The sequence below is a fragment of the Delphinus delphis genome, chromosome 19, assembly GCF_949987515.2.
Source record: "Delphinus delphis chromosome 19, mDelDel1.2, whole genome shotgun sequence".
Taxonomy (NCBI): Eukaryota; Metazoa; Chordata; class Mammalia; order Artiodactyla; family Delphinidae; genus Delphinus; species Delphinus delphis.
The window spans coordinates 44,546,573-44,570,446 of NC_082701.1; the positions used below are offsets into that span (position 1 = coordinate 44,546,573).

The following is a 23,874-nucleotide window of genomic DNA, read 5'->3' on the forward strand; positions in this document are numbered from 1 at the left end:
GGTGTGAAGAGGAGGTCCAAATTCATTCTTTTTTGCATGTGGATATCCAGTTATCTCACCAACTTTTGTTGAAAAGACTTCTTTTCCCACTGAATGGTCTTGACACCTTTGCTGAAAATCATTTGACCATATATGTATGGGTTTATTGTCCCATACATTTGACTGTAAATATGGACTCTCAGTTCTTTTCTGTTGGTATATATGCCTATCCTTATGCCAGTTCCACACTGTCTTGATTACTGTAGCTTTGTAGTATGCTTTGAAATTGGGCAGGGTGAGTCTTCCAATTTTGTTCTAAATCCTTAAAGATTGTTTTGGCTATTCTGTGTCACTTGCAGTTACACATGAATATTAGAAAGAACTTGTTCATTTCTGCAAAATGACAGCTTGGAAACTGTTAGGGATTACTTTGAATCTATATATTAGTTTAGGTGGTATTACCATTTTATGTGTTCCAATCCATGAACACATGATGTTGTTCCATTTATTTAGGTCTTTAATTTCTTTCAACAATGTTTTGTCATTTTCTAAGTCTTGCACTTTGGTTAAATTTATTCCTAAGTACTTTTAAAATATATTATTATTAATATTTGTTTTATTTTAGTGACATTGTAAATGGAATTGTTAATTTCATTTTCGGAATATTCATTGCTAGTATATAGAAGTACAACTGATATTTGTGTATTGATGTATCCTGAAACTTTGCTGAACTCATTTGTTCTAATAGTTTTTTGTGGATTCTTTAGGTTTTTCTATGTATAAGATTATGTCATTTGTGAAAAGAGATAATTTTATTTCTTTTCCAGTCTACATGCCATTTATTTCTTTTTCTTGTCAAGCCCTGACTTGAACTTCCTGTACAATGTTGAATAGAAGTATTGAGAGCCACATCCTTGTCTTGTTCCTGATTTTAGGGGGCAAGTTTTCAGTCTTTCACCATTAACTATCACGATACCTGTGGGTTGAGGAAATTCCATTCTTTTCCTAGTTTGTTGAGTGTTTTTATCATGAAAGGGTATTGGATTTTGTCAAATGCTTTTTCTGCTTCTGTTGAGATGATTGTTTTTTCTTTCATCTTATTAATATGGTATGGTACACTGATTTATTTTCATATACTACCCTGACATTCCTAGAATAAATCTCATTTGCTCATGGTATATCTTGTTGAAAATTTTTGTATCTGTACTTATAAGGGATATTGGTGTGTAATTTTCTTTTATTGTGATTAAAAAAAAAATATTTATATATTTGGCTCTGCCAGGTCTTAGTTGTGAGTGGGATCTTTAGTTGCAACATGTGGAATCTTTAGTTGAGGCATGTGGGATCTAGTTCCCTGATCAGGGATCAAACCTGGGCCCCCTGCATTGGGAGCACAGAGTCTTAGCTACTGGACCACCAGGGAAGTCCCTCCCTAATCTTAATTATAAAGATTTTAAGTGCTTGTTACATCTAAGATGTGAAAGGTACGCAAAAGTTTCACTTGGTTAGTCTAATTGGAGTAACTAATAAGGTTGTGTAAGTAAGGACCTTTTTTTTTAATACATTTTAAAAATTTGTTTTATTTATTTTTGGCGGCATCGAGTCTTAGTTGCTGCACGTGGGGGTTTTTTTTGTTTGTTTGTTTGTTTGTTTTTTGAGGCACTTGGGCTATTTCATTGTGGTGCGCCGGCTCCTCTCTAGTTGTGGCATGCGGGTTTTTTTCTCTTCTCTAGTTGTTTTTTCTCTTCTCTTCTCTGTCGCAGGCTCCAGGGCGTGTGGGCTCTGTAGTTGTGGCGTGTGGGCTCCAGAGCACGTGGGCTCTGTAGTTTGCGGCATGCAGGCTCTGGTTGAGGTGCGCAAGCTCAGTAGCTGTGGCGCTCAGGCTTAGTTGCCCCGTGGCATGTGGAATCTTAGTTCCCTGACCAGGGATCGAACCTGCGTCCCCTGCATTGCAAGGCAGATTCTTTACCACTGGATCACCGGGGAAGTCCCTGTAAGGCCTTTCTTGAAAAGAGTATTACCTGTATCTCTCTTTAAAATTAAAAGAAGAATAATACATGCATTTGGGGAATAAAAACTTGAAAGGTAGAAAGGATTCATAGGAAAAAAAAAGTCTCCTAAACACCCCTATTTCTGATGAATCCCTCCATAGATTACCTGTGTGTATACAGATATATTTTTTATTTTTATATAAATGGTTACATATTACTTATACACCTATATCTTGTTTTATAAAAAAAATTGAATCTTCATATCTTTATCAATGCTCAAAATTAAACAATTTTCATAATACTGCCCTATGCATTCTCTCCTACCCAACAACCCAGTGACTTCTTTAATAATATTATTTTTGCTTTTCACCTTTCTCTTCATTTCAGTTTGAAGTAGTAAACAGTGGTTCAGGTAATTGATTCTGTATTTCCCACCACTAATTTGCCCTGTGATTTTGAGAAAAGGCATGTGACCTTTTGAAACCAAATACTCTCTTAATTTCTTCCAACCTTAAACTTTTTTAATTATAATGTATAATATTTACAAGTAGGTTGAAGCACCAGGCATCAAATCAGTTCTCTGTCAATTAAGGTTGATGTGAATTCCTGTAATGTCAAATTTATCTTACTGATGACATTTCTCAGTTATTGGTAAAGTGATTTGTGTATATGTGTGTTTCTTTTGAGGGAAGACATAGTAGACAGTGTAATCTGTCTCTGCCAATTCTGTGTAAAGAGGCAATTTTTCTTTCTCTAAAGTAATTGAACATTTGACTAAGTTGGCTGGTTTCTAAGCCTGAACCCTCTGAGTAACATGTAGGGAAAAGGGCTTTATGGTATTGAAGCAGTTGCTTAAGACCAACAATGTCCTTTTTGTGAAAATCTGAAGGTTCTTAAAAGATGGAATACTATGACATCATCACCGTTCCTCCAAGGAGCATTCCTCAAGTAATACTGAATATGCTGTGATTATCAGCACCCTTCCCCCATCTTCTTTCTGTGGCTTGACTGATGTTATTGTCAATTATTTGACTGTGGTTTGCAAATGTGGAGCAGTTACTTAATTCTGAAAATCCTTTTGGGTCTGAGATTTTAAAGTATATTGGGTTTTTATTCTAGTTTCATCAGCTTTCTTAGCGATCTATGTTTTAGGATTGAATAAAATGGTATCACCTACAAAAATTATGTATCTTTTACATTCAGCCCTCAGTAGCTTAATAAATGATATGCTTCTCTGATCTGTTTTTGTGGAACCAGAAACAAATTAGATCTCATTTGCTGTTTATAGGATTGTTAATGTCTTTTACTCTTCTCTTTTAGTAGGAAGGATATGGTGAGTTACAATAATGATATTTTCCCCGAAGGACAGATTAGGTATCTTTAAAATGTAACCTAATAGCCTATTTTTTGTTTTTTTTTTTGAAGAAGATTGTATATGCAGTCTCATAGTACCTTTAAGAACTTTTTACAAATATTTATATCTTTTAAGCCTGATCTGTAGTTTATCAGGCTATATTAGTCCTTTGCTTAGGGTATTCATGTACCTAATATTCATTTTCAGCAGAAATTATGGAGTTTATGATTAGGGTTGCTGTGAAAGTTCCTCTGTGCTGTTTTCTTTTCCTAGTTTTTCATGACAGCTTATAAAAATGGACAAGATTCAAATCAAGTACCTTTGTCAGTTTTACATTGATGACTCTATTGTAGCAATGTTCTGCATGGGTACAGGGCAACCAGTATGGTGCTGATTTTTACAATAAAGTACTTTACTTTTGGAAATTTGAGGATGTATAGAAAAGAAGCAGTTATGCAGTGGATACTATTAACTCTAGCTTAACAGTGTAATGATATATTTCAGGGATTTCTAACTTTATTGGTGTTCTCACTTTTTATACATTTTATGTTCATCTCTTCTGTCTTCTAACAATCCAAAGAATATGCACAAATGTTGTTGGATTTTTTTAAATCTTTTTTCCTGGTTGTAGAAATCAAACATATGATTATTGTTGAAAATTTGGAATGTAAGAAAGCTATAGACTTGTGAATGTTTTTCAAAATACCAGCCATAATTAACTAAAAATAATCCATATGATTTTGTTGTATTGCCCTCTTTGCAAAAACTACAGTTGAGTCTCAAACAACGTGGACTTGAACTGCACGGGTCCACTTCTACGCAGATATTTTTCAGTAAATACATGTATGTGCTGTCAATGTATTTTCTCTTCCTCATGATTTTCTTAATAACATTTCCTTTTCTCTAGCTTACTTCATTGTAAGAATATAGTGTATAATGTATATAACGTACAAAGTGTGTGTTAATTGACTTTATGTTATCAGTAAGGCTTCTGTTCAACAGTAGGCTATCAGTAGCTAAGTTTTGGGGGAGTAAAATCAAACATAGATATAGAAAATTCACAAAATAAATGAATTTGTTTAATGAACTATTGTAAATGAAATCCCGTATCTAAGGCAAGAAATAGAACTTTGCCAGCCAGTCCAGAATTTCCTCCATGTGTCTCTTCCCAATCACAACTCCCCCTTTCCCCTAAAGTAACCACTATCATGACTTTTTTTTTTTTTTTTTTTTTTTTTGCGGTACGCGGGCCTCTCACTGTTGTGGCCTCTCCCATTGCGGAGCACATGCTCCGGACGTGCAGGCTCAGCGGACGCGCATGGCTCACGGGCCTAGCCGCTCGGTGGCATGTGGGATCTTCCTGGACCGGGGCACGAACCCGTGTCCCCTGCATCGGCAGGCGGATTCTCAACCACTGCGCCACCAGGGAAGTCCTATCATGACTTTTTTTTTTTTTTTTTTTTTTTTTCCTGTACGCGGGCCTCTCACTGTTGTGGCCTCTCCCGTTGCGGAGCACAGGCTCCGGACACGCAGGCTCAGCGGCCCTGGCTCACGGGCCTAGCCACTCTAATGCATGTGGGATTTTCCCGGACCGGGGCACGAACCCGTGTCCCCTGCATCAGCAGGCGGACTCTCAACCACTGTGCCACCAGGGAAGCCCTATCATGACTTTTATAGTGATAACATCTGGCAGTTTCTTTATAGTTTTATCATTCAAGTATGCATCTCTGTACTCCATTATTGAGTTTTGAGAGTTCTTTATATATTTATATATTTTATCTATTTTGAGATATGTGACTTGAAATAATGTTTCCCAGTCTTTGGCTTGACTTCATTCTTTTCTTTTAAAAGTGTCCTTTGCAAGAGTAAAAGTTTTTGATTTTGATGAAGTCCAAATGATCAGTTTTGACTTTTATGGATTATACTTTTGGTGTCAAATCTAAGAACTCTTTAACTAACCTAAGGTTACAAAGATTTTCTCCTGTGATTTCTTCTCAACGTTTTGTAGCATTAACTTTTTAACACTGAGATAAATGAACCATGTTTGGACTTAATTTTTCTGTAAGGTATGAGGTATGAGTCAGAGTTCATTTTTATACATATGGATGTCCAGTTGCTATGACACCATTTTTCAAAAAAGATTATCTTTTTTCTGTGTTGTACCTTTGTCAAAAATCAATTGACCAGGGACTTTCCTGGTGGCGCAGTGGTTAAGCATCTGCCTGCCAGTGCAGGGGACGTGGGTTTGATCCCTGGTCTGGGAAGATCCCACATGCCACGGAGCAACTAAGCCCGTGCACCACAACTATTGAGCCTGCGTGTTAGAGCCCGAGAGCCATAACTACTGAGCCCAGACGCCGCAACTACTGAAGTCTGCACACCTAGAGCAATGCTCGGCAACAAGAGAAGCCACCACAACAAGAAGCCTGTGCACCGCAATGAAGAGTAGCCCCCACTCGCCACAACTAGAGAGGAGCCCACATGCAGCAACGAAGACCCAACCCAGCCAAAAATAAATAAATAAATACATTAAAAAAATTGTCTTGACTAATTCGGATTCTTTGCCTTTTTATGAACATTTTACAATCAGTTTTTTGATATGTACAAAAACATTCTGTTGGATTTTGATTGAGATTGCTTTGAATCTATGAATTGTCAAATTTTTAAATCAGTTGGGAAGGATTGACCTTATAACAATATTGAATCATTCAGTTCATGAACATGGTACATCTGTTTAGTCAACTTTGATTTATTTCATCAGGGTTTTATCGTTCTTACTATATAAATTCTACTCAAATATTTTATTTTTTTTTATTATTTTTTTTTGTGTGTGGTACTTGGGCCTCTCGCTGCTGTGGCCTCTCCCGTTACAGAGCACAGGCTCCGGATGCGCAGGCTCAGTGGCCATGGCTCATGGGCCCAGCCGCGCGGCATGTGGGATCCTCCCGGACCAGTGCACGAACCCATGTCCCCTGCATCGGCAGGCGGACTCTCCACCACTGCGCCACCAGGGAAGCCCCTACTCAAATATTTTAGACTTATATCTGAATATTCCATTTTCTTCCCTTGCTGTTTTGTATGTTCCTTGGGGGTTTTTTGTGTACACAGTAATGTCTGCAACTAGAGGTGTTTTTTTTCTTCCTTTCTGTTATTTATTCCTTTTCTTTCTTTTTCTTTACTTATAAAACTTCTAGTGTGATGTTGGATAGGAGTGATTATAGTGGAGATTCTTACCTTGCTTTCCCTATATCTTTAGGGGAAAGCTTTCCGTCTTGAATCATTAAGTATTGTGTTAGTTGTAGTTTTTTGTAGATAGCATTAACCAGGTTAATGCCGTTCCCTTCTATTCCTAGTTTTTTGAGAGTATTTGCCATGAATGGATGTTGAATTTGTGAAATCCTTTTTCTGCCTCTGTTGATATGATCCTGTGTTTTTTCTTCTTTAGTCTGTTTAGAATGGGAGAATTATGTTAATTTTTGACTGCTGAATCAGCCTTGCATTTCTGGGATAAATGCTACTTAGTTGTGATGTAGTATCATTTTTATATATTTCTGGATTTGATTTGCTAATTTAAAAACATTTTTTATTGAAGTATAGTTGAATTACAATGTTGTGTTAATTACTGCTGTACAGCAAAGTGACTCAGTTATACATATATATACATTCTTTTTCATATTCTTTTCCATTATGGTTTATCACAGGATATTGAATATAGTTCCCTGTGCTATACAGTAGGACCTTGTTGTTTATCCATTCTATATGTATCAGTTTGCATATGCTAATCCCAAACTCCCAATGCAACCCTCTCCCATCCCCCTCCCCCTTGGCAACCACCAGTCTATTCTTTATGTCCCTGATTCTGTTTCTTTTTCATAGGTTCGTGTCATCTTTTATTTTTTAGTTATTATTATTTTTTAAATTTATTTATTTGGCTGCACGCAGAATCTTTGTTGCGGCATCCAGGGTCTGTTTCCCTGACCAGGGATCAAACCCGGACCCCCTGTATTGGGAGGGCAGAGTCTTAACCACTGGACCACCAGGGAAGTCCCTGTGTCATCTTTTAGATTCCACATATAAATGATACCATATGGTATTTGTCTTTCTCTTTCTGACTTACTTTGCTTAGTATGATAATCTCGAGTTGCATCCATGTTGCTGTGATTTGCTAATATTTTGTTGAGGATTTTAGCTATTATCTTCATTAAGGATATTAGTTAGAAATTTTCCCTTTTTTTTCTAATGTTCTTGTCTGGTTTTGATAGGGTAGTTGTGGCCTCATAAGATTAATTGGGAATGTTCTCTCATAATTTGAAGAGGTTATGTAGAATTGGTATTATTCTTTTAATGTTTGATAGAATTTGACAATGAAACTGTCCAGTTTCAATGGACTGGAGTTTTCTATGTGAAAATATTTGAATTTAATTTCTTTATATACATATGTCTATTCTTACCTATTCTTGATTATTTCTTCTTGATTGAGTTTTGGTAGTTTATATCTGTCAAGTACTTTACTTCATCTATATTATCAAATTTATCAGCTTAGAGCTGTTCATTGTACTTCCTTATCCCTTTTAATGTCATAAGGTGTATGGGAATATTCCGCCCTTTGATTTCTGTTTTTGGTAATTTGATTCTGTTCTTGTTTTCGTTGGTTAGTTGGGCAGAGGTTTCAGTGTTATTGATCCCGCTGTCCTGTCCCCCCGACCCACACACCAAAAAACAGCTTTTGGTTTTATTGATTTTTCTCTATTGGCTTTTTGTTTTCTAATTTCATTGATTTCTACTCTCTTCTTTAGTGTTTACTTCCTTACATTTATTTTTGGTTTTATTTGCTTTTCTCTTTCTAGATCCTTAAGGTGGAGGCTTAGATTATTGGTTTGAGATCTGTCTTGTTTTTCCAATACAGAATCAGTGTTTCTATGTAAACACTGCATTAGCTGTATCCTACAAGTTTTATGTTGTATTTTTATTTTTACTCAACTCATTCTTTTCTAATTTTCCTTGAAACTTCTTTATTGAACCATGGGTTACTTGGGGAAAAACCAAGTCTTTATGTGATAATTCCAACATGAGTCATTTCAAAATAAATTTTTTTTTAAGTTATCTTTCTGTTACTGATTTTAAGCTTAATTACACTATGGTCAGATTACTTATTTTATATGAATTGAAAATTTTCACGCTTAAGATATGGTTTATGGCTCAGAATATGATCTCTCTGTGGGACTATCATATATGCACTTGAAAAGAATGTATATTCTGTCAGGTGTAGTATTCTGGAAATGTCATTAGGTCAGGTTGATTGATAGTGGTGTTCTACAGTGTTGTTCTGTGTGTTTTCAGACTGCTTTTTCTTTAAATTTCTGAGAGGAGTGTTGGTGTCTCTCAGTATAATTATAGACTTGTCTTATTTCTCTTTTCATTTGTATCAATTTTGCTTCATTTTATTTGAAGCTCTTTTGTCAGTCAGGTGAATACAAATTTAGGATTTGATAGTGGAATCCTCTCATTATGTAATGTCCCTCCTTATCCCTTGTGATTTTCCTAGTTCTCAAGTCTGTTTTGTCTGATATTAATGTAGCCACTCTAGATTTCTTTTGTTTAATATTTTGCATTTCTTTTAGAGCAGATCTGCTGGGAACGGATTCTCTTTGTTTTCCCTTAGGTAAGAATCTCTCTCTCTCTCTTTTTTGGCTTTCATTCGTAAAGAAGATAGATAAAGGATTCTGTTCCGGGTTGGCAGTTCTTTCCTTTTATCACCTTTAAAAGCTATTATTCTACTTTCTGTGGACTTCATTGTTTTTTATGAAAATCTGTGGTCATTCAAATTTTTGTTTGTTTTTTAGCATTTTGATTATGATGTGTCTAGGCCTGATTTTCTTTGAATTTTTCCTGTTTGGGGTTTACTGAGCTTCTTGAATCTCTAAATTTATATCTTTTGTCAAATCTGGGAAGTTTTCTGCCATTACCAAGAAAGTTTTTTTTCTCTACCAATTTATTTTTCCTCTCCTTATATGAATGCCAGTAATGTGAAACTTAGACAATTTGATATAGTCCTATGAGTTACTAAGGCTCCATTCATTTCATTCAATCATTTTTTCTTTTCCTCAATTTAGATAATTTCATTTGCTCTCTCTCCAAGTTTACTGACTCTTTCCTCTATCATCTATGTTCTGTGGTTGACCCCATGCAATGATTTTTTTTTTTAAATTTCTGATACTGTATTTTTCAGTTCTGAATTTCCCATGAGGTTCTTTTTTTATAGTTTCTCTTTCTCTGCTGAGAATTTGTCTTTTCAGTTGTTTCAAGAGTGTTAACCATCATCTCATTTATTATGATTATAATAGCCACTTTAACGTCTTTATGTGGGGATTTCCCTGGTGGTGCAGTGGTTAAGAATCCGCCTGCCAATGCAGGGGATATGGGTTTGAGCCTGTGTCCGGGAAGATCCCACATGCTGCAGAGCAACTAAGCCAATGTGCCACAACTACTGAGCCTGCGCTCTAGAGCACACGAGCCACAACTACTGAGCCCACACACCACAACTACTGAAGCCCGCGTGCCCTAAAGGCCATGCACCACAACTACTGAGCCCACGTGCTACAACTACTGAAGCCCATGTACCCATAGCCTGGGCTCCACAACAAGAGAAGCCACCACAACGAGAAGCCCGTGCACCGCAACAAATAGTAACCCCCACTCGCTGCAACTAGAGAAAGCCCGAGCACAGCAACGAAGACCCAGTGCAGCCAAAAAGAAAAAAAAGTCTTTATGTGATAATTCCAACATGCATCATCTCAAAATAAGCATCTGTTGGTCCTCTTTTCCCTTGATAATTTGTCACATTTTCCAATTGTGTGTGTGTGTGTGTCTGTTTTGTGTGTTTATTTGTTTTTGCATGTAGAGTAATTTCGGATTTTATCTTGGACATTTTGAGTATTGTCATTTCTGATCCTGTTACTGTCCTCTGGAGAGTGTTGATTTGTTTGTTTGTTTTAGCAGACACCTACCAGTTTAGATGGCAAGTTGTCTCACTTTCTGTGGGTGGTGGCTCTAATATCAGTTCTGTTTACAAAGCTTTGTTGTGCTCTTTGGATTTGCCCTGCAGTGCCTCTCAGTGATAGTCTGGGACTTGGGCAGTGGTTTATATCATAGATTAGTTCTCTTTAGCGTAGCCTCTGCTGCACCTCTTTGAGACTGTTTTACACAAACGTAAATCATTATTTGTATTGGTTTGTACACAGAATTAGGGGATCTCTTTTCCAGCTCTCTCCTCTCCATGATTTCCCCCATACTCTTCAGTTTCCAGTGGCCTTTTTCCCAGTTCCAGAAAGACAGGTTTCTCTCAGAGCTTTTACACCTCTGCATTGTACAGTTCGCCATAACTGGGGCTGCCCTTAAGTGAAGTGGGGAAAGAAAAGAGAGGAGGAAAAAAAATAATGGGAATTCCCCTAATACTTTTTGGATGACAGAGAGTCTGTTTTCCCAGTTTTTCTGGCCAGAGAGATTGGTTTTCTCATTGGGTTTTTCTGTTGCTGGGGCAGTGCAATTCTATGGCTGAGGAGAGAAAAGAAAAGACCAAAAGAAGGCATTTCCCCCCACAATCTCCAGATCACAGGGTTCCCTTTTCCTGCTCCTTTGGACAGGGGGAGAATTTCTTTAAGTGTTTTCTTGTCAGCACCCTGAACATAGTTTTGTAACTGAGGCCACACTCTTCTGTCAGAGACGGGAGATAAAGGAGGAAAATGGAATCAGAAAACTCGTGGCCATACCCATTATTCTTCAAGTTTTGACTTCTCTCCCCAATCATTTGTATTGCCTGTTTATGGCATGTTGATATATATATCCTTTGGCCATTTATATTTTGGTGGATTAGGTATTTGATTAGTGATTTGGATGATATCTCTATCTTTAAGGAATAATAATAACGCTTAATTTTGGGTGCTCTGGATGTTTCAGTTTTTGCGTTCAACTCAATTTTTTGATATACAGATTTTTTTAATGCATTAGTCTTTTGTAAGTTAAAGTACTAATAGCCTTTTGGATGTTCTCTCTATTTGGAGTATGTATTCTTCTAGTTTAAAAAGTATTCTATTTTATTTTTCTCAAATTTAAAATTTTTTTAAAACGTTGAAAGTGGTTGCTATAAAAATTCAGGCAATATAGATGTCTAGGTTAACAAGTAATGTTCTTCACAGCCCTACTTTATCAGAGAAAATAATAACATTTTAATACATATCTTTCCATACCTTGTTTGGAAAATACATATCTTTCCATACCTTGTTTATAAATTTGCTATATATATATATCTTATATATATAAATATATATATACACATATATTTATATACTTATATATACACACATATATATATATATTTAAAATTAATTTTTAATATTTGGCTGTGCTGGGTCTTCGTTGCGGCACGTGGGCTTCTCTACTTGTGGTATGTGGGATTTTAAGTTCCTGACCAAGGATCGAACCCGGGCCCCCGGCGTTGCGAGCATGGAGTGTTAACCGCTGGACCACCAGCGAAATCCCTACATATATTTATCTTAGATTTTAAGACATTTATTTAATTTTTTTAAAGTTATTACTTTAATTGAGGTATAATATACATAAAGGCATCTATTTTAATATAGTTGGAGTTTTGACAAGAGTAATTCACTGCTGCAGTCAAGGTAATAGAAGATTCTATTACCCCAGAAAGTCCTTGTGAGCCCTTTCATGGTCAGTTCCCCTTTTCTTCCCCCAACTGACCCCAAACAACAGTGACTCTGTCACAATACTAGTTTTGCCTATTTGAGAATTTTTCAGGGGAATCATACAGTTTTTACTGTTTGGTTTCTGGTTTTTTTTGCTGGAGCATAATGCTTTTGAAATTCATCTAGGTTGCTGCATGGATCAGTAGTTTTATTCCTTTTTATTGCTGTGAAAAGAATTTCATTGTGTGAATGTATCACAATTTTATTATACATATATTTGTTGATAGACGTTTGTATTATATGCAGTTTGGGGCTATTATGAATAAAGCTGCTGTGCACAAGTCCTTTTGTGTGCCTTTGTTTTCATTACTTTTGAGTAAGTGATAACTAGTTAAGGAACTGTTCCATCTCATAATAAATGTTTATTTAACTTGATAAGAATCTGTTAAACAGTTTTCCAGAACAGTTGTATCATTTCAAATTCCCATCAACAAGGTAATGAGTTCCAGTTCTTCACTTTGGTTTTTTTTGATCTTTTTATTTTTTTGGACATCTGCATGGCTTATGGGATCTTAGTTCCCTGACCAGGGATTAAACCTGGGCCCCCTGCAGTTGGAAGTGAGGAGTCCTAAGCACTGGACTGCCAGGGGATTCCCCTAGTTCCTCACTTTGTACATTTATCATTTCTTATATTTTGTATAAGTATTTTTGATATGGATTCTTTAAGTGGGAATTTTGTGTGAAATGGTAAGTGCATATTTGATTTTGCTACATTTTTCTCCACAGGTTTTGTACTGTTTTTGCATTACCACTGCTACTATATGAGAGTGCAGATTTCTCTTCCATCCCACCATCAGTGTGTGGTGAATTTTTGCCATTCTGATAGGTACAAAATGAAATCTTAGGATAGTTTTAATTTGTATTTCTTATACTTTGAGTGATGTTGAATGTATTTTCATAGATTTCATGGTTGTTTCTTTTCTTCCTTCCTTCCTTCCTTCCTTCCTTCCTTCCTTCCTTCCTTCCTTCCTTCCTTCCTTCCTTCCTCCCTCCCTCCCTCCCTCCCTCCCTCCCTTCCTTCCTTCCTCCCATATCTCCTCCGGGTGGTTGTTGGTGGTGGTGGTGTTTTCTTGGGGGAGGGGTGCTGTTTTTAGAAACTACCAATTAAGAATGTAAGAATGTTAGGTTATTGTCTTTTTTTGCTTGTTTTTTTGAAATTCTTTACATATTAGGAATACTAACCCTTTGTAAACGTAAGTTTCAGACATTTTTTTCCAAGTTTATCATTTGTCCTTTTTGTCTGGAGTGTCTTTTTCCATGGCCCCTTCTCCCAAGTTTTTTTTTTTTAACCTGTTAAATATATCTGTCTTTTTCCTTATTGTTTTGGATTTGGATCATAGTTAGGAAAGTTTCTACATTCCCTGATTACAGAGGAACTTACATTTCCTACTAGTACTTATATAGTTTCATTTTTCTAATTTTTGCATTTCTGACCCATATGTAATTCTGATATTACAGTTTGAGGAACAGGTGTTATTTTATATTTTTCCAAATAGCTATTGGGGTCTCCCGGCAACACTTATTTTATCAAATACTTTTTTTTCTTCATTGATTTGAGAGGTTTGTTTAAGCCATTTAGCAGTAATGGTTATGTAAGGTATGTGATAGGGATATCATTATATAATTCTTATAATTTTTTCCGAATGGGTTCTTAGTTTTCTTAACAAAATTTATTTCTTCTCCTTTAATTGTATGCTGAATTCCGAGATACACATACATGGGTTTGTTTCTGGACTCTTTTAGATTAATGGTTTACTTGTCTTATTTTAACATTCTACTGATAGCAATAGATTTGTATTATCTTTCGGTATGTGGTACAGCAGATTTTCCAGTTCCTTCATTTCTTTTTTCTCTGATTTTCTGGAGGGTGCTGTCCTTATTAATTTACTCTGTTTCTCTACTATTAACTTAAATATTTCGCATATCATATTCTCATGTATACTATTTGGTAAATATTTGTGGAAACGAAATCATTTTAAGGGGTGTTAGAGAAGAATTAAGTGTGTTCTTTCAGTTCAACAAATATTTATGTAATATTAACTGTTGGAGATATGGTGTAGGATGTAGACAGGTAATATAAAGATGAATGAGACACATTGTGCCTACCTGTCTAGTTAAAATTTTACACATTACATTTAATCTAAATCTTGAAAGATTTTGAGTGGGAATTTGTTAGGCAGATAGGAATATGCAAATCATGGAACTGGTTAGAGAATTTTAATGTAAAATAATTCTGGTAATAAAGGTACTATAACTTGATCATTCAGAGTTCTTAAATAAGTCTTAAGTAACACTGCAGGTTTTTAAAAAATAGGTGGATTAATTGAATAATAATACTTTGTATGGAATTTACTTCAATCTTCTGTGATCACATATTCTTAGAACTATAATTGAAACACTTTGCAGGGAACTTGCAGAGCAGGAAAATTGGTAAATGTATATGGAGCAGCCTAGAAAGTGTGTTAGAAATGAAATACAAATTAATAATTTAAATGTTTTTATTGCAGTGGAGTGTTAATTTAAGGAGGTACAAAAGACATGTAAATATGTTTTGTGTAGTTACAAGGAAGTTTTCTACCAAAAATTAAAATTGGTTCAGTTGACTTCACTAAAAATGAGACCAGTAGTTACCTGCTTAAAAGTTGTGTGAAGTGGGGGAGAATTGACTAGAGTCTAATGAAATCAATTAGGAGGCAAATGAAATACATTTTGGAGGGTTTTCTTTTTTTTTTTTTGATTGGTGAATTTATTTAGGTTAAAATAGCTGACATTTAATGTAGTGCTTACTATGCCTGAGTACTAGTCTATGCTTGTATTTATTAACTGATTTAACCTTTACAACCACTGTATTAGGTAGGATATTATTTTCACTTTACAGATTAGGAAAATAAGGCTACTCAAGTTCGCAGTTTATAAATAGTGTTGCTAGGATTCCTATCCAGGTAGTAACATTCCAGAACCTAGGTTCTGAAGTTTCTCAGTAATGACAGCCATTTTTTAAATTGGGTATCTGATATAGAGGAACTGATAGCAGAACCACCAGGGAATTTATTGGTTATCTGTAATGTCTACTTATCTAATGCAGCAGATTTGATAAAGGCCATATTTTAATGTGAATCAGGTTTACAGGGGAAGCAGTTGTCTGCATTAAATTCATTACTTTCTCCTACTGCATTTTTCTTTGGAATGTTTGTGTTAGAGTTGATTGAACACTGGCATATGGTATCTGAAAGGAAAAGAAAGACAGCTAACTGAGTTAAATCCTTTGTGTATTTTCTTATATTTGAAAATCATCCTGTTGTTAGAAACCTATTACTGGTACATCTTAAGTTGTCATGCATGTTTTTTTAATGGTCTGTGTGTTCTATTATCTCTTCTGCCAATGGGCTCACTGCCTCAGAATTAGATAAGGATTAGATAAGCCTTCCAAGATACAAAGATTTAGTTAATTTTTAAAAGTATATGTACAGTAATACCCTATGTATAGTAGGACTCATTTTTTTAAGCACCACAGGTGATCGTGATGATGAGCCAGATTTAGGAACTACTGCACTAGTAGATCACACTTCCTTCTCAGTGAAATTCTAGGCCTGAGATAATTTTATATATACTATCAGAAAATGATCTTATACTAATTATTCTTAGCAGCTTTTGGTTTTCCTGACTTTTTTCTTTTCTTATTTCTCTACAATAGTTTATGCCAGCGTGGCTTCATTCATACAGATGAACCAAGGATTGGGATAGCAATATAAAATTAGAATCAGACAGCTGATTGCCCAGCAGGATGCCATCAACTAACCGTGCGGGCAGCCTGAAGGACCCTGAAATTGCAGAGCTCTTCTTCAAAGAAGATCCAGAGAAGCTCTTCACAGATCTCAGAGAAATTGGCCATGGAAGCTTTGGAGCAGTGTATTTTGTAAGTGTTAAAGGCTTAATGTCAGTGACCAGGATTTACTTAAAATCCAGTCCTGGCAAAATGAAAAACAATAATATAAAGAGACAGACAGAGGCCATAGTCCATTATATAGTTACATGCATAGGTGTGTGTGTGTATAATATGAAAATAGCTTTATTTATTGAGTTTCTTGGATTATTGAAAAAATGGAAACGAATATTATTTTACTTTGACTTAGTGTTTAGAATTTTTAGCACACTGTTTTTAGGAGTCATATGACTTGCATTGCTATAGAATTAAATATTGCAGATCACTGACTTCTGTAAAGTTCCATACAGAGTCAGTTTTAGTTTTGTGGAAATCTAGGATTATTATTTGGCAGAAGGATATGTACCAAAGTTTTTTTTCTTGTGTGCGTATGTGTGTATTTTGTACTTAAAAAACCCCAGAAAACACCAGATTTGCCATTTTAACCATTTTAACTGTACAATTTGTGGCATTAATTATACTTACAATGTTTACAACCATTACCACTATCTATTTTCAAAACTTTTTCATCACCCCAAACAGAAGCTCTGTATCTATTAGCAATAACTCCTCATTTCCCCCTCTACCCAGCTGGTGGTAACCTCTAATCTACTTTTTGTCTCTATGAATTTGCCTAGTTTAGATATTTCATATAGTGGAATCATACAATATTTGTACTTGCATGTATAGCTAATTTCACTTAGCATAATGTGTAGCATAATCACTTGGTGGGTCTTTGATGTTGTAGCATGTATCAGTACTTCATTCCTTTTTATAGCTAAATAATATTCCATTGTTTGTATATGCCATGGTTTGTTTAACCATTCATCTGTTGATGGGCACTAGATTATGTCTACCTTTTGCCTATTGTGAATAAATGCTACAATGAACATTGGTGTACAAGTATCTATTTGAGTCCCTGTTTTCAAATTTTGGTATGTACCTAGAAGTGAAAATACTGAATTACATAGTAATTCTATGTTTAACTTTTTGAGGAACTGCCAAACTGCACCAGAGTGGCTGCTTCATTTCCATTCCCATCAACAATGTACCAGTGTTCCAATTACTCCATGTCCTTGCAAATGCCTATCATTGTCTGTTATTTTGATTTTAGCCATCCTACTAGGCCTGCAGTAGTATCTTGTAGTTTTGATTTGCATTTCCCTAATGACATATGTCGAGCATTTTTTCATGTGCTTATTGGCCATTTGTGTATCTTCTTTGGAGAAATGTCTGTTCAAGTCTTTTGCCTGTTTTAAAAGTTGGGTTTTTTGTCTCTTTGTTGTTGAGTTGTAAGGGTTCTTTATGTCTTTTGAATATTAAATTATTGGATACATGATTTGAAAATATTTTCTTGCATCTGTAGTTTATCTTTTCTCTTTCTTGATAATGTCGTTTGATATACAAAAGTTTAAACTTTGAATGAAGTGCAGTTTATCTATTTTTTCTTTCGTTGCTCATGCTTTTGCTATCATGTCTAAGAATTCATAGCCAAATCCAAGGTCATAAAGATTTACCCCTGTGTTTTCTTCTAAGAGTTTTATGGTCTTAACTCTTCTATTTAGGTAATTGATCCATTTTGAGTTCATTTTTGTATATGTTGTGAGGTGGAGGTCCAACTTCATTCTTTGCATATGGAAATCCATTTGTCCCAGTACTATCTGTTGAAGAGACTGTGTTCCCCACTGAATTGTCTTGACATCCTTGTCAAATCACTTGGCCATATTGTATACATTTATATCTGAACTCTCTGTTCTATTCCATTTGTCTTTATGCTAGTACCACACTAGCATACTAGCATGTTTTGATTACTGTAGCTTTGTAGTGAGTTTGAGATCAGGAATAACTTTATTATTCTCTTTAAGGACAGTTTTGGCTATTTGGGACCCCTCTCAATTCTGTATGAATTTAAAGAGTAGCTTTTCCATTTCTGTGAAAAAGCCTGTTGGAATTTTGATAGGGATTGTTTAAATCAGTAGATCATGTTTGGTAGTATTGGCATGTTAACAATATTAAGTCTTACAATCCATGAACACAGCATGTCTTTCTAAACATTTATTTAGGTCTTATTTAATTTTGTTTAGCAATGTTTTGTACTGTTCAATGAACTATGTTCTGATGAACCTACATTGACGTAGCATACTCACCATAGTTTATATCAGGGTTCATTCTTAGTGTTGTACATTCTTTGGGTTTGGACAAATGTATAATGACAAGTATCATTATAGTATCATATAGAGTATTTTCACTGCCCTGAAAAAAGCTCTGTGTGCAGGTTTTTGTGTAGACGTAAGTTTGCAATTCCTTTAAGCAAATACCAAGTGCTATTGCTGGATAAGTAAGAGTGTGTTTAATTTTGTAAGAAACTGCCAAACTATGTTCTGAAGTGGCTGTACATTTTGCATTCCTTCCAGCAGTGAATGAGAGTTCATGTTGTTCTGAATCCTAACCAACCTTTGGTGCTATCAGTGTTCCAGATTTTGGCCGTTCTAATTAGTATGTAGTGTTATCGCATTGTTATTTCCATTTTCCTGATAATATATGATGTGGACTATCTTTACAAATGCTTATTTGCCACCTGTATATATTCTTTGATATATACAGATATATACCTGGTATATAGACCTCTGTTAAGGTCTTTGGCTCATTTTTTTAATCAGGTTGTTTTCTCATTTAAGCGCCCAGTGGGTCCAGGGCTTTTCTTTTTTGGGAAATTTTTTTTTTTTTTTTTTGGGTTCGTGGGCCTCTCACTGTTGTGGCCTCTCCCATTGCGGAGCACAGGCTCCAGACGCGCAGGCTCAGCGGCCGTGGCTCACGGGCCCAGCCGCTCCGCGGCATGTGGGATCTTCCCAGACTGGGGCATGAACCCACATCCCTGCATTGGCAGGCAGATTCTCAACCACTGCGCCACCAGGGAAGCCCTTTGGGAAATTTTTGATGACTTATTCAATCTCTTTACTAGTTACAGTAAGTAATAATAATAAGTAATATTATTCAGGTTTTCTATTTTTTCATCCTTTAGTCTTGGTAGGTTTTGTTTTTAGGAATTTGCCCATTTTGTCTAATTTGTTGGCATAGTACTCTCTTATAATGCTTTTTATTTCTGTAGAATCAGTAGTAATGTTCCCACATCCATTTCTAATTTTAGTAATTTGGGTCTTCTCTTTTTTCTTAGTGTGTGTAGGTAAAGGTTTATCAATTTTGTTGATCTTTTTGAAGAACCAACTTTTGGTTTCAATTATTTTGTCTATTTTTTGATTCTTTCACTTATCTCTGCTTTAATCTTTATTATTTCCTTCCTTCTGCTAGCTTTGCATTTAGTTTTTCTTTTTCTGGCTTTTAAGTTGTAAAGTTAGGTTAATTTGAGATCTTTCTTGTTTTTTAATGTGTTTATAGCTATAAATTTCCTCCTGAGCACTTCTTTCACTTGGTTCCGTAAGTTTTGATATGTTGTATTTTTGTATTAATTCAGCTCTCAGTATTTCTAATATGCCTTGTGACTTCTTCTTTGATACATTGGTTGTTTAAAGTGTGCTGTTTAATTTTTACAATTTTGTGAATTTTCCATTTTTCCATTTTCGTTATTGATTTCTGACTTTATCCCATTGAGGTCAGAGAAGATACTTTGTATGATATCTATCTTTTAAAATCTACTGAGACTTGATTTTTGGCATAACATATGGTCTGTCCTGAAAAATGTCCCATGTGCACTTGAGAAGAATGTGTATTCTATTGTTGTGTATAGAATGCGTATTCTGTTAGATCTAGTTGGTTTATTGTGTTAAGTCCTCTATTTCCCTGCTTATCTTCTGTCTGGTTGTCCTCTGCTTTATTATGAGTGGGTTATTGAAGTCTCCAACTATTATTGTAGAACTGTATATACTTACTGATCTGTCCATAGGTGTGTAAATGTTTATAATTGTTATATTTTCTTACTGTATTGAACCTTTATTAATAAATAATGTCCTTCTTTGTTTTTTATAACCTTTTTTGATTTAAAGTCTTGATTTACAAGTCTTTTTGTGGACCCAATTTTTCATTTCTTTTAAGTAAATACCTAAGATTTGTTGGAGTTGTTGGATCATAGGGCAGGTGTATGTTTAGTTCTATGCCAATTGCCAGACTTTTTCACTAAGTAGAAAGTTTACATTCCCATCTACAGTGTATGAGAATTCTTTTTGCTTCATATCCTTGCCAGCATTAGATGTTGACAGTCATTTTAATTTGAGTTATTCTGATGGGTGTGTAATTGTATTTCAGTTAGGTTTTAATGTACACTTCCCTGCTGATTGATGTTGTTGAGCTCTTTTTCATAGACTTAATGATCATTCACATATCTTTGGAAGTATCTGTTCAAATATTTTGCCCATTTTTTGAAAATCAGGCTTTCTTTTTAAATTGAGTTTGTAGAATTTCCAGGATACTTGGTCAATCAATATATGTTTTGTGAATATTTTCTTCTAGTATGTGCACTGGAAAATTATATATATTCTGCAGTTTATTGGGCGTGATTATCTATGTATGTCAAGTAGGTAACATTTGTTGGTTATATTCTTCAGATCTTTTGGGTCCTTTCTGATTTTACTAGTTTGTTTTTGGTCTGTGTGTTCTATCAGTAACTGAAAGGTATTTAAAAATCTCCACTGATAGTGGATTTATCTAATTTGCTTTTTAGCTGCATCTTGTTTTACTTTATACATTTCTGATCTATGTTACTGGGAATGTACAAATTTAGGATTATTGTATCTTGTTGAATTGTCCCACTATCATTAAAATTCCACTCTTTACCTTTCTTAGTATTTCTTGCTTTAAAATCCATTTTTGTGTGTGTGTGTGTGTGTGTGTGGTACGCGGGCCTCTCACTGTTGTGGCCTCTCCCGTTGCGGAGCACAGGCTCCGGACACGCAGGCTCAGCGGCCATGGCTCACGGGCCCAGCCGCTCTGCGGCATGTGGGATCTTCCTGGACTGGGGCACGAACCCGCGTCCCCTGCATTGGCAGGCGGACTCTCAACCACTGCTCCACCAGGGAAGCCCTAAAATCTACTTTGATATTAATGATAGCTTTCTTTGGTTAATGCTTATGTAGTGTATTTCTTTTTCCTTTTCATTTATTATTTCTGGAACTTTATTCTAAAGTATTTCTCATCTTTGTTGTTTTTCCCCCCACGAATTTTTTTCCACCTTTATTGTGATATAATTGACATATAACATTGTGTAAGTTTAAGGTGTACAGTGTGTTAATTTGATACATTTATATATTGCAAAATGATTACTACTATATCATTAGCTAACACCTCCATCCCACCACATCATTACCATTTCCTTTTTGTAGTGAGAACATTTATGATCTACTCTTTTAGCAGCTTTCATGTATATAATAAAGTATTATTAGTTGTAATCCCCATGTTGTACATTAGATTCCCAGAATTTGTTAATCTTATAACTTGTACCCTTTGGCCATTATCTTCCCTACCCCCAACCCCTGGTAACCATCACTCTATTCTCTGTTTCTCTGAGTTCAGCTTTTTTAGATTCCACATATAAGTGATAATAAACAGTATTTGTCTTTCTCTGTCTTACTTATTTCACATAGCATGATGCCCTCACGTTTCATCCAGGTTGTTGCAAACAGCAGAATTTTCTTCTTTTTCATGGCTGAATAATATTCTGTTGTTTGTATGGACACACACTACATCTTCTTAATCCATTTATCCTTTGATGGACACTTCAAGATATGGTTGTTTCCATGTCTTGATTATTGTGAATAATGCTGTAATGAACATGGAGGTGCAGATATCTCTTCAAATCGCAGTTCCAATTCATTTGGATATATATCCAGAAGTAGAATTGCTGGATCATATGGTAGTTCTATTTTTAATTTTTTGAGGAGCCTCCATACTGTTTTCCATAGTGGCCATACCAGTTTATGACCACTGCACACTCTTGCCAACACTTGTTATCACTTGTCTTTTTCATAATAGCCATTCTGACAGGCGTAAGGTGACATATCATTGTGGTTTTGATTTGCATTTCCCTAATGATGAGTGATATTTTCCTGTACCTGTTGACATATGTTGTCTTTGAAAAAATGTCTATTCAGGTCCTCTACCTATATTTTAATTAGGTTGGTTTTTTGTTTTTGTTTGTTTGTTTTTTGCTATTGAGTTTTATGAGTTCTGTATATATTTTGGATATTAACCCCTTATCAGATACATGATTTACAGATATTTTCTCCCATTCCATAGATTACGTTTCCATTTTGTTGATTGTTTCTTTCACTGTGCAGAAACTTTTTAATTTGATGCAGTCCCACTTATTTAATTTTGCTTTTGTTGTTTGTGCTTTGGGTGTCATATCCAGAAAATTGCTGCCAAGACCAATGTCAAGGAGCTTTTTCTCTATCTCTGTTTTAACTGGAGTGTTTTGCCCATCTATATTTGATGCTGTTACTAACATAGTTGGGCGTAAGTCTGTTTTCCTATTTGATTTTTGTTTGTCCTATCTGTTCTTTCTTTATTCCTCATTCTTGCCATCTTTTGAATTAATCAAGTGTTTATTGTTTTTTTGTTTTAAAATATAGGTTTTAATTCAGGTATGGAAAGACCAAAGACCAGGTAACAACTGCCATTGAAAAGATAGTTTAGGGATTTCCCTGATCGTCCAGTGGTAAAGAATCCCCCCTTTCAATGCAGGGGACACGGGTTCGATCCCTAGTCAGGGAACTAAGATCCCACATGCCGTGGGGCAACTATGCCTGTACACCACAACTAGAGGGAAGCCTGAGTGCTGCACAACTAAGACCCGATGTAGCCAAAAATAAATAATAAGTCTTTAAAAAAAAAAGAAAAGATAGTTTATTATACTCATAGATTCCAAGAGAAGAGGGCATGCCATGCCAGAGAGGGCCACTTAGGGAAGCACTGGTATAAGTGAGAAAGCAAGGGAAAAAGCATGGGCAAGAGCCTTGTGGTTTCTGTGGGAATAAACAAGTGAAGCAGGGTAAGCAAGTTTTGGATTAACTACTTTAATTTTAGCAGGCCGTGGGTAGAGGGGCTGTCCCTGGTTGTCTGGCTCTTGGCCCTGTGGTGATTAGAATATGGTGTAGGGGCTCATAGTGTGAAGGCATTGGAGATACAGGCTCTGGATTTGTGGTTTGTATATGAAAGAAGTGCTTGTTTTTTCTCTCTAGGAATTAGCTAGCTCTGGGAGTGTAGTCTCTTCCTGTTAGCAAGGCCCTAGCTGTCAAAGCGTCAGATTACAGCAATTTAGAAGATATGATTAATATATTTTTTCTCACAATTAACCTTTTGGTTATACAGTCCTTTATTATTATTTTAATTGTTACCCTAGAGATTGTACTATATATTCTTGACTTATTATAGTTAACTTAAATGAGCACTTTTACCACTTCTCAAACAATGTAAAACCTGTACAGTATTTCAACTTTCTCCTGTTTTTTGTGCAGTTTTTCTCATACATTTTACTTCTAAAATGTCCATTTGATTCCCTTTTTTTTAAAAAAAATATTTTATTTATTTATTTGGCTGCTCTGGGTCTTAGTTGCAGTGTGTGGGATCTTCATTGAGGCATGAGGGATCTTTTTTTTTTTTTTTTTTAGTTGCAGCATGCGAGATCTTTTAGTTGTGGTGTGCAGGATCTTTTAGTTGTGGCATGCAGAATCTTTAGTTGCAAGATGCAGGATCTTTAGTTGTGGCATGCAAATTCTTAGTTGCAGCCTGTGGGATCTAGTTCCCTGACCAGGGATCAAACCTAGGCCCCCTGCATTGGGAGCTTGGAGTCTTAGCCACTGGACCAACAGGGAAGTACCCCCCCACCCCCCGCTTTTTTTTAAGACTCTGTCAGTA

General features: G+C 35.6%; 1 protein-coding gene across 4 annotated transcripts in view; it reads left to right on the top strand.

The window, feature by feature from the left end:
- The window catches only part of TAOK1 (TAO kinase 1), a 149,256-nt gene that overhangs the window by 40,425 nt on the left and 84,957 nt on the right, over window positions 1–23,874 (top strand). For 3 of the 4 annotated variants that reach the window (XM_059997041.1, XM_059997039.1, XM_059997040.1), the window contains one exon: window positions 15,781–16,002. The exons of the other annotated variant lie outside the window; for it this stretch is intronic. In XM_059997041.1, the coding sequence (XP_059853024.1) occupies window positions 15,871–16,002 (132 nt within the window). In that variant the 5' untranslated portion in view covers window positions 15,781–15,870. The remainder of the gene's footprint in view (window positions 1–15,780; window positions 16,003–23,874) is intronic. 4 annotated transcript variants of the gene reach the window in all.